Genomic DNA, 16,444 nt, shown 5'->3' on the forward strand with positions numbered 1-16,444 from the left:
ATATTTTTAAGGCACGATTGCAGCGAAAACGGTAAAAGCTTTATCTAGCTTGAAAATAATAGGGAAGCAAAATAAATAAAATACCAGCTTTTAAGGCACGATTGCAGCGAAAACGGTAAAAGCTTTATCTAGCTTGAAAATAATAGGGAAGCAAAATAAATAAAATACCAGCAAGCTTTTGTCAAGAGAACTAAATAATATTCCGAAAATAAAGAAAAAATAAAGTTAACACTTGATTACTCGATTTCTTATTAGGATTATGTATTCTCATTTGCGAAGGATGAGAAGAAAAGATAAAATAATTGGAAGAAAATAAGAAAGTGAGCTAGATTTTGCTGTCCTATGAGTGCAAAATAAAATAAGGCATCTCTTTTAATTTTATTTAAATCAGGGGGGGGGGGGGGAAGCTACTAACGAGTTTTGTATAGAAAGATAATGCGAAATTTGACATAAGTCATTTACGTTTTTGGTGAAGACTGCGGGACTGTCTATCCTTACATCTTTTTTCCCGGTTTTATAAATTGATCTTTTAAGTTTTCTACTCTTATATTTATGTAGTAATGTAGGTACTAAAGATACATATCCTGCCGACCAAGTCTTTTAATCAATCTAGGAAAACGCTCTCAATTAGAAAAAAAAAAAAAAAAAAAAAAAAAAAAATTAAACAACAAAAAAGATAAGGAAGAACATATTTATACGAATATTACACATTTACAATAATATTGATTTAAATTTAATATGTTAGGAATTGCGAAAGCCAAGCTTAAACCGTAACACAGCAGGATTTTGACAGCTGTCATTTATTTTCTTCTTTGGTCACTTTCAATCCATCCCTGTTTAACTCTAATGGTACTATTTCCACAAAAATACTGAATTCATATCATATGGGAGTTCAATAATAGGTATTATTGTGATCAAGGGGTTGTAGTCATAGCTGTCCTTTTAAAGCGTAGGACGTACCAACGCAATTTTATCTATGTAAAGTATGTAAACTCGACTTTCAGGCAACATTATAATATTACAGGAAGAATTTTATTTAAAGAGTTCAATATAAAATTGATTTTTAAATCAAGAATATTTTACACTGACTAGTTTAAATCTAACCAATTACAGGGTGGGCATCAAGTTCACACCCTTCATTTATACTAAAACACATTGATGTTGGTTTTGGATCTACGAAAACTAAAACCTATTGGACAAAGACTGAAAATATTTGAAACATTAAGAATTAACTTGATACCTACTCAATAGGTAATACACATTTTGATAACAAAAAGGTACCGAAGGAAAAATTGTAGATTTTAATTTCAGTCACCCAGAGTGGTATTCACTTTCTAATTTCCAATATGTCAAAAAAAAGTCCCTACGACATTTTATCCTCAGATGGTTACGAGGTGAATGATTCAAATGAACATTGATGCATTAAAAATGGATTGGATTAAAACACTATCTACCAACCTTACATCGTGAAAAGTTACATACAACGAAAGAGTTTATCTACAAGGGAAAATATTAATATTATAAGTATCACAATTTTATGTCTTACGAGATCATTCCTGATTGATTGATCGAGATATCATTGGTGTGAGAACATGTGAAATTGATGGCAATTTGAGTGTACCTATTCATTTTGAACGTTTGAAAGTTTTGGAGAAATGTTTAACAACTTGATTTTGAAGTTTTCGTACCTGCCTGGTACCATACGTTGTTTACAAATGCGAAATTTGACATAAGTCATTTACGTTTTTGGCGAAGACTGCGGGACTGTCTATCCTTACATCTTTTTTCTCGGTTTTATAAATTGATCTTTCAAGTTTTCTACTCTTATTATATTTATGTAGAAATGTAGGTACTAAAGATACATATCCTGCCGACCAAATCTTTTAATCAATCTAGGAAAACGCTCTCAATTAGAAAAAAAAAACAAACAAAAACAAAATTAAACAAAATCACTTCTTTTTAAAGTTTAAAAGACACACAAAGCGCTTCTAAAACTTTGAAAAGGAAAAACATAACCAAATGGCCACAACGCAGCGCGGCGGGTCAAACAAAATATGGCAACACTGGGGAATTATAAACTCACCTCGGGGCCACAAAGTGAGTTTAAACTCGGTTTAACTCTCGGACCAATCTGATTGGTTGATTTTTAAAATGTCAAAAATTTCAACCAATCAGACACTTAATCCGAGAGTTAAACTTAAACGGAGTTTAAACTCACTTTGTGGCCTCGGATCTCAATTCTCAATGATCATTATAAAATTTGGATATGGATATAACCCCTCCAGTGTTGCCAATGGGGGGTTGTGGCCATTTTTTTCAATTCTATACACGTCATATGATACAAAAGGAACGAGGACCGGTCTAGAAGATCCTCACTAGAATGAACAGACCAATGACAAGCAAGAGATCTAGCCGGATAAGCTGGGCTGCACTCGTGTTATCCGGAACATTGACCGGCTCTGTCAGGTACAGGGTGGTTCGGTTGTTGAGAGAGCTGGGATCGAACCTAAGGACATCGGCTTGGGCGGAATGAGCTGCGGCGGTGAAGTCGTAGCTGATGCCCGCTGTCATTGTGTCGAACACACACCTGTGGGGAAGCAGAGAATATATGCGGAGCACCTGAAAACTCTTTGCGGAGCACAGTTTGAGAACCACTGCTCTAAGTAACCTAGGGCGTCCTAGGGTACGTAAACTTTCTCTAAAGCAGATGAGTTTTGATCTTGGAACATCTAGCATTCTCCTATCTTGTCCTAATTCTCTCTTCAATCTCAGTACAATAAGACCCAATTTATATCCCGGGGCCACAAAGTGAGTTTAAACTCGGTTTAACTCTCGGAGCAATCTGATTGGTTGATTTAAAATGTCAAAAATTTCAACCAATCAGAACACTTAATCCGAGAGTTAAACTTAAACGGAGTTTAAACTCACTTTGTGGCCTCGGATCTCAATTCTTAATGGTCATTATAAAATTTGGATATGGATATAACCTCTCCAGTGTTGCCATTGGGGGTTGTGGCCATTTTTTTTCAATTCTATACACGTCATATGATACAAAAGGAACGAGGACCGGTCTAGAAAATCCTCACTAGAATGAACAGACCAATGACAAGCAAGAGATCTAGCCGGATAAGCTGGGCTGCGCTCGTGTTATCCGGTACATTGACCGGCTCTGTCAGGTACAGGGTGGTTCGGTTGTTGAGAGAGCTGGGATCGAACCTAAGGACATCGGCTTGGGCGGAATGAGCAAACAAACAAACAAAATATGTAAAAAGGAAGCAATTTCCTTTTTTTCCACTTTCTTTTTAACTTTAATAAAATGTCCTGTCTATTTTTGTTGGGATGTACCCCCATTCATAGAATACATATAAAAATATGTAATAATATACACTTACCAGGTTGGTTACACTATGGTTATGTATGGTTATCTATGGTTATGTTACCAGGTTGGTTATGTATTACACTTACCAGGTTGGTTTAATTTTACTCCTATTTCATTCCATTTCTTATTCTTCCTTGCTCCAACAAAGTAAAGGTAGGTAGGTATCGCAAATGTAGGTATAGGTATCGCAAATTTGCGAGACAAGACAGAGGGCATTTTCTCTCTCGTCTCGCATAGATTAGGAAACAGGCGAGTGAGACACGTGCACCCCAATGTGATAATAATTATGTAATTTTTTAATTATTATTTGTTTTTATTTTATGTTGGACCAAAAGGTTCATCGATTTCCGAATCTCATTTGAATTTGGGAGTCACATCAACTCGCTAGCTTGCGTGATATCGGGATTCTGGCGTAATCTGGTAGTCGGTACCAATCTAAGTGGTTAATTTGGTAGTTCAATAATAGAGGTAGGTACTGATTTCATTTGGTTGTGTTGTTAGAGGTAGTGATTTAATTTGGTTCGTTTGGTAGTCCCAGGGTTGTCGGACTCGCGGTAGACAGAGAATAGGGAGGCGTTAGAGGATAGAAAGTGTACTTAGTGATACTTATTTATGTTAAGTCGGTCTCTTCTTAATCCCTTATGTGCCAAGTCCATTTTTGTTTAGGACTATTGCACTGCTACAATTGATACTTCATTTTAATAGTACATGACCTACTTGAGAATTCAAGTAGGTTATATTTGCCCTTTCAATTGATAACTGCGGGACATGAGACACCTGTAAAAAAAAAAAAACAGTTAGATAGTCCCTACAGAGGACCGATAACCCAGCTTGTCCCAAACTAGTCCCAACTCTCCACTTACCAGTCCAAATAGTAGTCTGTCAGATTGTTGATAATGTCATTACTGAGCTCCTCGGTGTCTTTGCATTTGGCCAGAGCATGGTCTCTGTCTGTCATATGACCCCGTGACGTCACAATATCCAATCGTTCACTTGGCGGACACCCTAGGGTACACAGCTGGAGGGTGTTAGGGTCCTGGATGGAAGGCTCTACGAGTTCTTCGGGGAGTTTGGCGGATACAGCGAGGTATTTGCCGACCCGACGGACCACTATGGTGGTTTCGATGTATTTGATGAAGATTTCGGCACGCTCGTGATGTCCGGATGGGTCCGACTGAAATATGACAGGAGAGAGGTTGTTAGAGGTTGATGTGAAAGAGGAACATTTTTAATTTCATCAATTTTTAAAAGGCTCAACAAAACCACGCTTTTACACCTTACTATTCTGGTATAAGTTCGGCACGCTCGTGATGTCCGGATGGGTCCGACTGAAATATGACAGGAGAGAGGTTGTTAGAGATTGATGTGAAAGAGGAACATTTTTAATTTCATCAATTTTTAAAAGGCTCAACAAAACCACGCTTTTACACCTTACTATTCTGGTATAAAGTCTTTAGGAAGTGATGGCGATAGCAAGTTCATTGCACCAGTTTATCCCTGGATCATAGAAGTTAAGAAACGTTGCGCATGGATGACCACCTTGAGAAATGGGTAAGCTTAATGTGATGATATCTATTCGGAGATAAGCGGAGAAAACTTGTCTCCGATACGAGGAGAAAATCCCCGTAGCTAAAATGCTCAACATTGACGTTAAATCCCGTGAAAAAAAAAAGGTGTTAAATCTTACCTCAACTTTGAGGACGACATTGTCGGCATTCTTGGAGTGGCTGTTGACACCCGAGTTGATGAAAGACAAGGGCAAAGGTCCCCGTAGCTGAAATCCTCAACAGTGACGTTAAATCCCGTGAAAAAAAGGTGGTAAATCTTACCTCAACTTTGAGGACGACATTGTCGGCATTCTTGGAGTGGCTGTTGACACCCGAGTTGATGAAAGACAAGGGCAAAGGCGAGTCGGCTTGTGCCTCGTATGTTTTCTCGTTCGTACACGGGGTGCTTCGACCTTTGATGATGACGGTCACCTGCAACAGAGGAAAGGATAAGATTAGATTAGGAGAGATAAATTTAATCTTGATTTATAAACAATATTTTTTTTTTTTAAGAGGTTTGACGGAGAGAACTGTAACTGCTAAGGTCTTATCGTCCCGAAATCGAAGAAGGACGACAGGATAGGAGAAAGCCAGCCGTTCCGAGAACGAACCTTATCCGTCAGGATAAAATCCGCCCCGGAAGAAAATCCCCGGAAGGAAAAAAATGCTACAGATTAGATCTGTCCCCGAGATCGTACAACTTTATGGCACAGATAATAATGGCATAGGTATAGTGAAGCAGGCAATCAATATAATGTTCGTTCTCGGAACGGCTGGCTTTCTCCTATCCTGTCTTCCTTCTTGGGTTCGATTCCCGCCCGGGGCGGATTTTATCCTGATGGGATAATGTTCGTTCTCGGAACGGCTGGCTTTCTCCTATCTGGTTCGATTCCCGCCCGGGGCGGATTTTATCCTGATGGGATAATGTTCGTTCTCGGAACGGCTGGCTTTCTCCTATCCCTCTCTTCCTTCTCTGATTTTGGGACGATAAGACCATAGCAGTTACAGTTCCCTCTGTCAAACCTCTTAACAAAAAAATACATGTGTTTTTTTTTTTTATCCTGATGGGATAATGTTCGTTCTCGGAACGGCTGGCTTTCTCCTATCCTGTCTTCCTTCTCTCTTCGATTTCTAAGACCATAGCAGTTACAGTTCCCTCTGTCAAACCTCTTAAAAAAAAAAAGTTCGAACTGAGTAGGAGTAGGTCTTGATCCTAAATCCTAAATGTAGGTGAGTAATAACAATAACTAATAATGCTAAACATATTGGCTTAACTTAATATTTGGAGCACCCCCCTCTCCCCCCCCCCCCCCCCCCAACCTGATGCGTAGCACTACCAACTAAGCTAACTAGGCTGGCTTATAACAATAACTAATAATGCTAAACATATTGGCTTAACTTAATATTTGGAGCACCCCCCTCTCCCCCCCCTCGCTGGAATTCTGATACGTACTCGCGTATTAGGTATTCTACTCGCGTACTACCTACCTACATATGTTCCTAACTTCTAGCGTAATCAATATTTGGAGCTAAATGCTACAGATTAGATCTGTCCCCGAGATCGTACAACTTTATGGCACAGATAATAATGGCATAGGTATAGTGAAGCAGGCAATCAAATGCTTTACAACCTCCATAGCGCAGCTGTTCAGGAATCATTCAGCAAACATAACATAGGTTAGTATCAATAATCATTTAGCAGCATAATGACATATAGGTCATCTGCCTGTTCATACAACGCTCAGGCATTGATGTCATTTCTAATTGTACCTACATATTGGTCTTTAGTCTTTACGAGCACATTGTAATAGAATAGAATTGTAATACTACTTAGTACCCATGCAGAAAACCCATGTGATTTCCTATAAACAATAAACATTGAAAACATTCCATTCCGATGGAATCGTTGCTATTAGTAATGTATTACTTCACATCTGCACGTTCCAATGATACAAAGCAGAGAACAATTAACATTTTCATTTAATATTTCTAACTACGCTAAAACAATAGAGGAAGTACACATCTTTGTTCAGTGGCGTGGAGGATTTCAAAAAGGGAAGCTGTAAACCCACTAAACCCAGTGGCTTGGCTTGATATTTTCAAGAGGGGAAGCTGTACTACTATACTTAGTACCCATGCAGAAAACCCATGTGATTTCCTATAAACAATAAACATTGGAAACATTCCATTCCGATGGAATCGTTGCTATTAGTAATGTATTACTTCACATCTGCACGTTCCCAATGATACAAAGCAGAGAACAATTAACGTTTTCATTTAATATTTCTAACTACGCTAAAACAATAGAGGAGGTACACATCTTTGTCAGTGGCGTGGAGGATTTCAAAAAGGGAAGCTGTAAACCCACTAAACCCAGTGGCTTGGCTTGATATTTTCAAGAGGGGAAGCTGTATAAACTATAAATCCACTAAACGCATATTATACAGTGTGCCGATCTGCTGGTGGTCTTATAATGCATTTTATGAACAGAAAAATTCTCGCTCTCAAGTCAGATTGGAATAAATTTTGACCAATCAGATGTTTAGAATTGATGCTTTAGTGCAGCTTGAGAGACATTATTTCGTTCATAAATATGGTGTTCATAAAATGGCCCTTGAAATCCAGGTTGAATGATCACTTATAGCTTTTCGGTAAGTGGTAACTGCGGGGATTTTTTTTTTCTCAAGAGGTTTGATGGAGGGAACTGTAACTGCCAAGGTCTTATCGCCCCGAAAGCGAAGAGAGAAGGAAGACAGGATAGGAGAAAGCCAGCTTTTTTTCTGAAGAGGTTTGATGGAGGGAACTGTAACTGCCAAGGTCTTATCGCCCCGAAAGCGAAGAGAGAAGGAAGACAGGATAGGAGAAAGCCAGCCGTTCCAAGACTGACCCTTTTCTGTTTGGGACAAAAACCTTCCTGGGCGGGTATCAAACGCCCGCCATTGAGACCACACCACTGTTTTAGCCTGCCACTATGTAGTATTGGTTCTGTTATTATAGGTACATACAATGATGCTATCTGTGCTTTGTATCTTTTATTGGTGATCATGGATATGTTCACAATTGCTTACGTAATGTACAGATAAAATCTGTCCATAGGTACATACATAAAATGATGCTATCTGTGCTTTGTATCTTTTATTGGTGATCATGGATATGTTCACAATTGCTTACGTAATGTACAGATAAAATCTGTCCATTCTGTCATCGGTTGTACAATGCAACGTGCGTATCTATCATAAGATTTATGACGATTAGTAAATCAGTTGTAGTAGGTGATGCAGGAAAACGTACCTACTAAAAACAAGTATTGATATATGGATCGGATACGTAGATACACGGTTGCGTCATCTTATATCTTGGCAGGTAACAAGAAAATACATATGGGTAGTGGTATGGGATTGACTTCAAAAATCATTCTGTTTGACTATAATGCATCAAAACTGTATCACATCCATAACTTTTCAAAACCTCCTCCAATCATGCGAGGACTTTTGAAAGGTCAAATCCAGACATGAAACACAACACATCTCACGATGATGTAGGTAAAGTACTTGTAAGATAATTTGGAACAAATCTCACAGGAGATATCAAAAGCATCATGTAAACAGAAAGATAATTCGATTCCCAGAACCAGAAGCCAAGACCAATTTATTAGTTTTTTTCTTTACACACTCGTCCTGCAACGAGACCGTGTGTATTTCTTGTTAAATTACAACTAATTTAAATAATCATCAATACTCACAGGAGCAGATAAATGTGAAAAAAGAAAAAACCCTAAATGAGCCAAAAGGAATCACTTAACCTCTGTACTACTTGTATGTTAATTCGAAACTTTGCCCAGGTTTAATGATTTTTTGGCAACACGAAATCGGTCTTTTTGTTGTGTTTTTCTATTGCAAACATGAGAAGACTGCTTATGTAGATTGTAGCAAACTAAAGAAATTAGTAATAATTACTATTATTACCCATGTGATGATAATAATTACGATGTTTTAATATCAGTTACAGATGGATATGTTTACCATTTATATTAAGTTTAAATGGTAAAATACTGCTTAGCTGAAGGCCGGGTGAATTAATTCAGGAAAAACGGAGAAGTTTCGTGTCAAACCAGAAGGTAGGTCAATAACTTCACACCTGGATTACATTTAGAATCTTCTGTCGTACGGACTCTTCGTTCGTTTTAATTCTTTGGTGAGGACAGTTCAGAGTTAAAATTTGATGGGAAATAATGGTACAGGAAAGGAGGCAGTGACAACCATAAAAGTTGTCAAGTGACCATCTGTTTCACGATAAATAGTTCATGATTTTCTTGATTTATTTGTTTTTATTTTATGTTGGACCAAAAGGTTCATCGATTTCCGAATCTCATTTGAATTTAGGAGTCACTTCAACTCGCTAGCTTGCGTGATATCGGGATTCTGGCGTAATCTAGTAGTCGGTACCGATCTAATTGGTTTATTTGGTAGTTCAATAATAGAGGTACTGATTTCATTTGGTTGTGTTGTTAGAGGTAGTGATTTAATTTGGTTCGTTTGGTAGTCCCAGGGTTGTCGGACTCGCGGTAGGGATCTACTAAAATCGTGTCTACCCAGCTTTCATGCTAGGATTTCGTGTTCTGATCAATTAATAGTCATAATCATTGTTTCATAATTACGAGTAGCTACTACGTTAAGCTACCTGCTACTACCTCTAAGAGTGGAACTTTGATTTCTTTCTTTTTCTTAAACATTTATTAGGTAGGTGTAACCCACCCACCTACTGGTATTGAAATGATTGATACTTTTGATTTCCTTGCTTTGCAAAACTGTTTCCCAAGGATAAACAAAGAAAAGGACATTTCCAAGGACATTTTTTGAGGTTCTAGTAAATTTAAACCTATGTAACTTGTCTGCCATGTAGAAGATATGACAATATCATCTGAAGCTAATTCCGATTTCTATCTTCATTACAGATCCTGTGATTAAAGAATTACCACTCAAAAGGAGCGAAGAGAAAATGATTAAAATTCGTCTGGGACATTACAAAACTGTTTCCCAAGGATAAACAAAGAAAAGGACATTTCCAAGGACATTTTTCGAGGTTCTAGTAAAATAAACCTATGTAACTTGTCTGCCATGTAGAAGATATGACAATATCATCTGAAGCTAATTCTAATTTCTATCTTCATTACAGATCCTGTGATTAAAGAATTACCACTCAAAAGGAGCGAAGAGAAAATGATTAAAATTCGTCTGGGACATTATTCCATCCAGATTTATGTACACAACGATCTAGGAATCTTATCCACAACCACAAGGTAAGTTGTCACTTATATCAGTCGTACGTACTACGAGTATGTTAATCAAGATCACATTGACAATGTATTTTTTATATCAAAATAAAATATTAAATTACAAGAAATTCAATAAAAATAAGAAAATAAAAATATAACAAAAGAGCAATGTGATATGGAAGAAGAAAACGTAAAAATAACGTAGATAAATAACCGTAATAAAAGAAACCAAACCAGTTCAATCCTAACGTAGATTTTTCAAGGATAGAAATTACTTAGTTGCACCAAGGAGAGACTTTTTCTTCTTTGAAGAGCAGTCAAGAGTGGAAAATAAAGGTTATATGTTGGCAAGACATCGAGAGAGCCACTAGAGAGGTCTTGCTAGAAGGCGAAACTTATTTGGCGATGGTCTTGCTAGCAGGCGAAACTTTCGGCCAATACGTACAAAAGATAATCTCGTAGATGTCTATGCTCATAGTTACAAGCAAAACAATGAAAGTAGAATATGGGCCCTCTTTACAATTTTTTGCCCGCCCGCCTTTAATTTTCCGTCAAGATCCCTTTCTTCTGGCATCCCACTTGAGGCCAGAAGACCAGTTTGATCTGAAGAGGATTGACCAGTGGCGTAGTGTCCATGTAGGGCGTGTATGGCGGCCATACACTCCGAGTGTGGAACTGGGAAGGTAGGTAGGTAGGTATCTAGTTATACTTGTCTATGCCAATCCATGAAGAGCATGGATGATGGAAATTAGTACCCTGCACGCCTTACACTTGAATTTAGACCACGCTACGCCAGTGGGATTGACAGAACATGATAAAAAAAGCAGAACAAAAATATACGAGGAAGAAATACAAAACGTTCCAAACCTGCTCAGGTTTCGGAGTACAATGGGAGAGGGAAGGGGAACCCAACACCTTCAGATGAGGGTTCAGGAGTCCCAGCATGGTGTCAAATTCTTCTACTAGGGCGCAGCTGGGGCCCATATGTGAGACCCTTCCACCCAGCATCCCTCGGAGGGGAATTTCTTCCATTCGGAATGTTGGAAATTTATCATTGTACAAAAAATTAGATATGCAATGCGAGTTACCTATAGGCCCTTTTATTGTTGCTCATTCAGAGAGTCAAAAAAGGAGTTGTGTGTGTGGTAAAAAAAAAAAATGGGATCATTTTCGCACCTGTAGGAAAGATGATTGCAGCCTAGACTAAGGCTCGCCCTTGAATGATTTGGATTAAAATGAACTGGAAAACGTGACAGAAATTGGGAAGAGGAATTTTAACTGTGCAAGGCATGATTTTAATTTTAACCGATTTTATTAATATTGGGAGTTACCTTTTAAAATATTTTCAGGAGGGAGCCAAGTGAGATTCACAACTTTCCACTTCCTTAATTTAGTTAAAATTTAAAAGGTTGTTGAATGATTTGGATTAAAATGAACTGGAAAACGTGACAGAAATTGGGAAAAGGAATTTTAATTGAGCAAGGCATGATTTTAATTTTAACCGATTTGATTAATATTGAGAGTTACCTTTTAAAATATTTTCAGGAGGGAGCCAAGTGAGATTCACAACTTTCCACTTCCTTAATTTAGTTAAAATTTAAAAGGTTGTTTTGTTGTTTATAAAAATGAGTTATGGCGTTTTCCTACCATTGTGAAAGCACATTTCATCCTGCATGTTTCCTTGATTAGGATGATTCAAAATGACAATAGGCTTGTTAGGGGATAAGTCGTTCTCAAAGAATTAGGTTGCGTCTGGTAAACAATCCCCAAGAGGTTGTTATTGGTATACAATTTGGTCAACAATTTTTGAAACACAACATCTATCTCTACCAATAAGGAAAAAGATAAGTTCTTAGGTAACAATTGGCATTGGCCCAGTTCAGCTGAACAACGCAATCCTAATTATTACTGGTTTGTTGTTTAATTGCAAAGTAAACTCAGCTATTACCAGGTAAGAAAGCAGACTGTGGTAAGAGAGGAAATAGTTCAAAGCTTCAAAGAGAAAGAATCCATCACAAATCTGAACTCGGAGTATGTAACATCGTTCTTGGTACATTGTGTGAAAGATTACAGAGATTGAAGCAAACCGAGATCCATTATTTCCTTACAAATCTTATTACCTATACTGAATACTCCTGAACAATTTCTAACATCATGGAATAAAGAATTCTGACATCTTCTAGATTTCATTCTAAGGTTCATTGCTTTCACACTGGCAGTAAACACACTATAAAGCTCTATTCTCACATGTTAATATCAAGATTTTGACGATGGCCCAGTTTCAAGGACCCAAATGTGAACCATCCAGTACTTGGCTTATCAAAAGCTAATTTATAGCTCACAGCACAACAAGTAACCTATGATGTTTTTAGCTTCAACTTTACTTAAAAACAGACACCAAAAATGGTATTGTGTGCCAGAAAAAAAAATAGCAACCTCTGTAGAGTTGCAGAGTTCATATCTATAATTTAATGTTAACTCGAGAGCTATTTATGGCAGAGTGGGTGCTGAGCTGATAGAGAATATTGGTCTTAGAATATGGTCACTAGCAGGACTAACAGTTATGTTAATGTTATCACAGACCAGTGGTGGAACTGTCGAGTGTTCGATTTTGCAATTTGTACTTGAAGTACAGGAGACGAACTTGTTTTTTATTAGCAATATTCATGGAATCATAAGACTATTGTTTAATAGACTATTGTTTTTATTGTAAATTGGATTTCTCCCTCTATCAGGGAGAAAAAAATAAGGACAACCAACACGACTAGAGGTAAAAATAGTTAAAGAAGGAAAGCATTGAACTAGTTTCTGTGAGTTTTTGGAAAACAAATCGGGGAGAGAAGTAGGGAAAGGAAAACCGACTCGAACAAAGGAAAAAAAATATTATTACTATTGTAATTTAATAAAGGAAGGATGGACTAAGGAGAGGAAAAGATGAACAGCATTCAAGGGGGTTTTTCGGTAAAAGTAAATTTTTGGTGGATTTTCCTGCCCCTCAAATTTCATCTGATGTTTCGCCTCTGGTCGACATTATGAATATAATATCTGTTCATTTTATAATGGTAGTTCAAGTTTTTATCTCATTTGCATTGTATAGCGGATAGCGCCTTCTTTCCCGATATGAGCCGTGAGGTAAAAACCAGAGACCTACTCAGAGGAGAGGTCACAACGCTCTAAGGAAGGAGCATGCTCATTATTAACCATACGAGTATAGTGGTACATTATTTCTCACTGATTTGGTGTGGCTAAGCAATGGTCCTCTTGTGGATATACATAATGTGCCCAAGGGGGCGACTAATTCAATGTTGATCCATTTGCAAGGTCTCCGGTCTCAGTAGAACGTCTGAATGACTAATTCATATGTGATAAACAAACGCCCATATTTAACCTCTTTTTTGTTCGAATTCACAAGAAAATTGACATTTTACTCATTAAACGTGTAAGTACTTAACTGGTATCAAAATGGCACACCATTGATAACAGAACGAACACTATACTAATATACTAACTCCGGACCAGTCAAATTATTCAAAACAGAAGTCCGAAATTTACGATAATGCAAATGTATTTCATGTTCAAATTCTTTAAAACTGGATGTGAAGAGAGAACATCTGGGAATGTGAGATGAGAATTAAAATGTCAAAAACATTAGGATGAGGGAGAGGCACGGATTTGATACCAAGTGCGTGTGTGTCTAAAATGTTCGTGAGATAAGAATGGAACCCAGAAGTTTCTGTTACAATTTTGTTAATAACCCATGTTTTGATTGATTTTATCGAATTATCATTAAAGGGTAGCCCTCTCTCTTCACGGAGTTGAACTTCTTACAGTGAACCAATTTCAGTCAACGACCTCTGCCCTATAATTATGTTATTGTCTTCAGTTTTGAGAAGATCATCTAATGGGCTCTTGAGGAAGGTTGAGCTATACTTAGATGTTTTTATTGCTCCTATCTTGCGTTTAACTTTGCTCTTTTATAGTTTTGACGCATTTAATCTCTAAACACTCTAATCAGTGGTAGGTATTTTTATTACAATGTACGTAGGTGTATGAACGGGGGGCTGCTTGCTGTATCTGAATGCACTTGAGCACAATAATGTAATAATTCAAGTAAAGAATTGAAATAGGTAGAAGGTTCTGAAAAAATGTGTCAGGATAATAACTTAGGTACTGTCCAAATGCTCTCGGAACATATTATGGAAAGAAACTTGAGAAATTAATAACATACACAAAAGGTGAGCTTCCTAACACTTTCTTGGTGGTGACAGTGGCAGGTGATCCCTCCCGTATGAGCTCGTTGGTGACTTGCACGCCCAGGTAGGGGTTATCAATGAGAGGCCAGGCCCCTCGGACACGGCACGTCTGATAGTCGTTGTTGAAAGTCTTCAGGTGAGGGTCTCCAAACAGGCCGCAATGTTTGAAGCGTCGCGTCCCGTGGAAACTACACGAGGCTGGTGGTAACGTTGGAGGAGGCTCTGGCGTTGAGGTGATCACGGGACGCACCGCTCTACAGTGAGAAAACGACTACCAAAAAACGACCAAATATCCATCTTCCTCGTTAAAGAAACACAAGTTAATGAATACTATTTAACAAAATCAACCTGACAGGTAATTAACAACATAACACAAAAGCAAGAACAACTACTGGCTGACATGGATAGATACGATTATTATCCAACATGACAAAGCAAACTTTAGAGTCAAGCACAATGCACTGATACCACAGGAAGCACCAGAAGGATTGAACGAGAGAATCAATGTTAAAACACCTGAGGGATCGAGCACGCTGCCTGAAAATAATGGTATCGGAACACCAAATAATAATGATTTAGGATAAGAATGGGGAGTTGGGATGCAACTTTATAAACGCAGAGATGAAAATATAATCCTTTTGAAGGAGTTTATGCGTTGATCTGTGTTGGTGCTAAAGTTAATTCTCTTCTTTTCAGAGATCTTGCCTTCATAATATCACTTTAAAATAGTGTTTAAAAAAATGCAGGTGATCACCAAGGACTCTCTATTTCATAGTAATTTTTCCACCCTTTTCGGTTCAGTATTCACAGAAGGAGAGCTTGAAAAGACCCTCACGATGTCTTTTCATGATGTTTAGGACTAAGACAACTTTTCAAGTTTAGGGATTTGAATAATATTAAATACTTGATTGATCCTTTCAGGGATTATCTTCATGAAATGGGTACTTTTACGTCTTTTTTCTTGTCCTTTTTTGTATAGAAGTATCTCCAATACTTTTGAGTCCCTCGCTCAAAAGAAGAACAGGGATTTATTTTTGAGGATTATCTAAAAAAGAGATGACCTTCAGTACAGCTTATAGAACGAAGAAGGTTTTACCTGTTGATCGCAAGGCATAGCCCGAGCATTTAACGTACGCACTCAGCTGTAAAATCCAAGTACCTGTTGTATTTGTCATCGTAAAAGACCTGGATGAGGGGATAGGATCTTTTGTATCCTTCTCCTTCGACCAATCTTCATTTCTCTAGGTTATTTCTTTGGTTTACTACTCATTTTATCTCCTTGCTAATCACAAAAACGTCTATTAGATATGAATAATTCCCCTTTTGAATATGTCTTTCCAAAAACAGTATATCATAGCAAATATCACAATAAACTCATGATGATGGTGATAGAGCACTTTATTCAAATGCGAATGAAACTTTGAGAACTTAAAAAAGGTGAACCAATCTTCATTTCTCTAGTTTATTTCTTTGGTTTACTACTCATTTTATCTCTTTGCTAATCAGAAAAACGTCTATTAGATATGAATAATTCCCCTTTTGAATATGTCTTTCCAAAAACAGTATATCATAGCAAATATCACAATAAACTCATGATGATGGTGATAGAGCACTTTATTCAAATGCGAATGAAACTTTGAGAACTTTCAAAAGGTGATAAAATATAATAATTAATATCCACCCTATTTCATTCCATAGAGACACGTCTAGCTCCGTTGTTACTCAGCAAAATCCTATGAGTACCGTACATTTACTCTCTGGTAATGTTTCTTTTATGCAAGTCGTTGGAACTGTTAACTGTTCCAGACAAATATGGAAGTCGTCTCATTTGAGAGTACAATCATGAATGGGACCATTAGGTTACTGAGGTGCTGTGATGTTACAACTCAATAGAGATCTGTCAATTGGCAACCAATATGGACATCTAGGTGACGGTTGTCTTCATGAGTGGTAAGTGTTCATTTTCATGGAGCTACTTTAATCGAGTAGT

The 16,444-nt window shown here is 37.6% G+C and overlaps 1 protein-coding gene across 1 annotated transcript; it reads right to left on the minus strand.

Annotated features, from left to right (window-relative positions):
• Nucleotides 1–778: 778 nt before the first annotated feature.
• Nucleotides 779–15,629, minus strand: LOC103509075 (RGM domain family member B). Its single transcript, XM_008473665.3, has 5 exons — nt 15,551–15,629; nt 14,456–14,706; nt 5,209–5,358; nt 4,243–4,553; nt 779–2,587 (listed from the first exon to the last, which is right to left on the minus strand). Exons 1-5 carry the CDS (start codon nt 15,627–15,629, stop codon nt 2,362–2,364), a joined length of 1,017 nt encoding a protein of 338 aa, XP_008471887.1. The 3' UTR covers nt 779–2,361.
• Nucleotides 15,630–16,444: the final 815 nt, after the last annotated feature.

This window comes from Diaphorina citri, unplaced genomic scaffold, assembly GCF_000475195.1.
Source record: "Diaphorina citri unplaced genomic scaffold, Diaci psyllid genome assembly version 1.1 scaffold463, whole genome shotgun sequence".
In the NCBI taxonomy this organism is placed as follows: Eukaryota; Metazoa; Arthropoda; class Insecta; order Hemiptera; family Psyllidae; genus Diaphorina; species Diaphorina citri.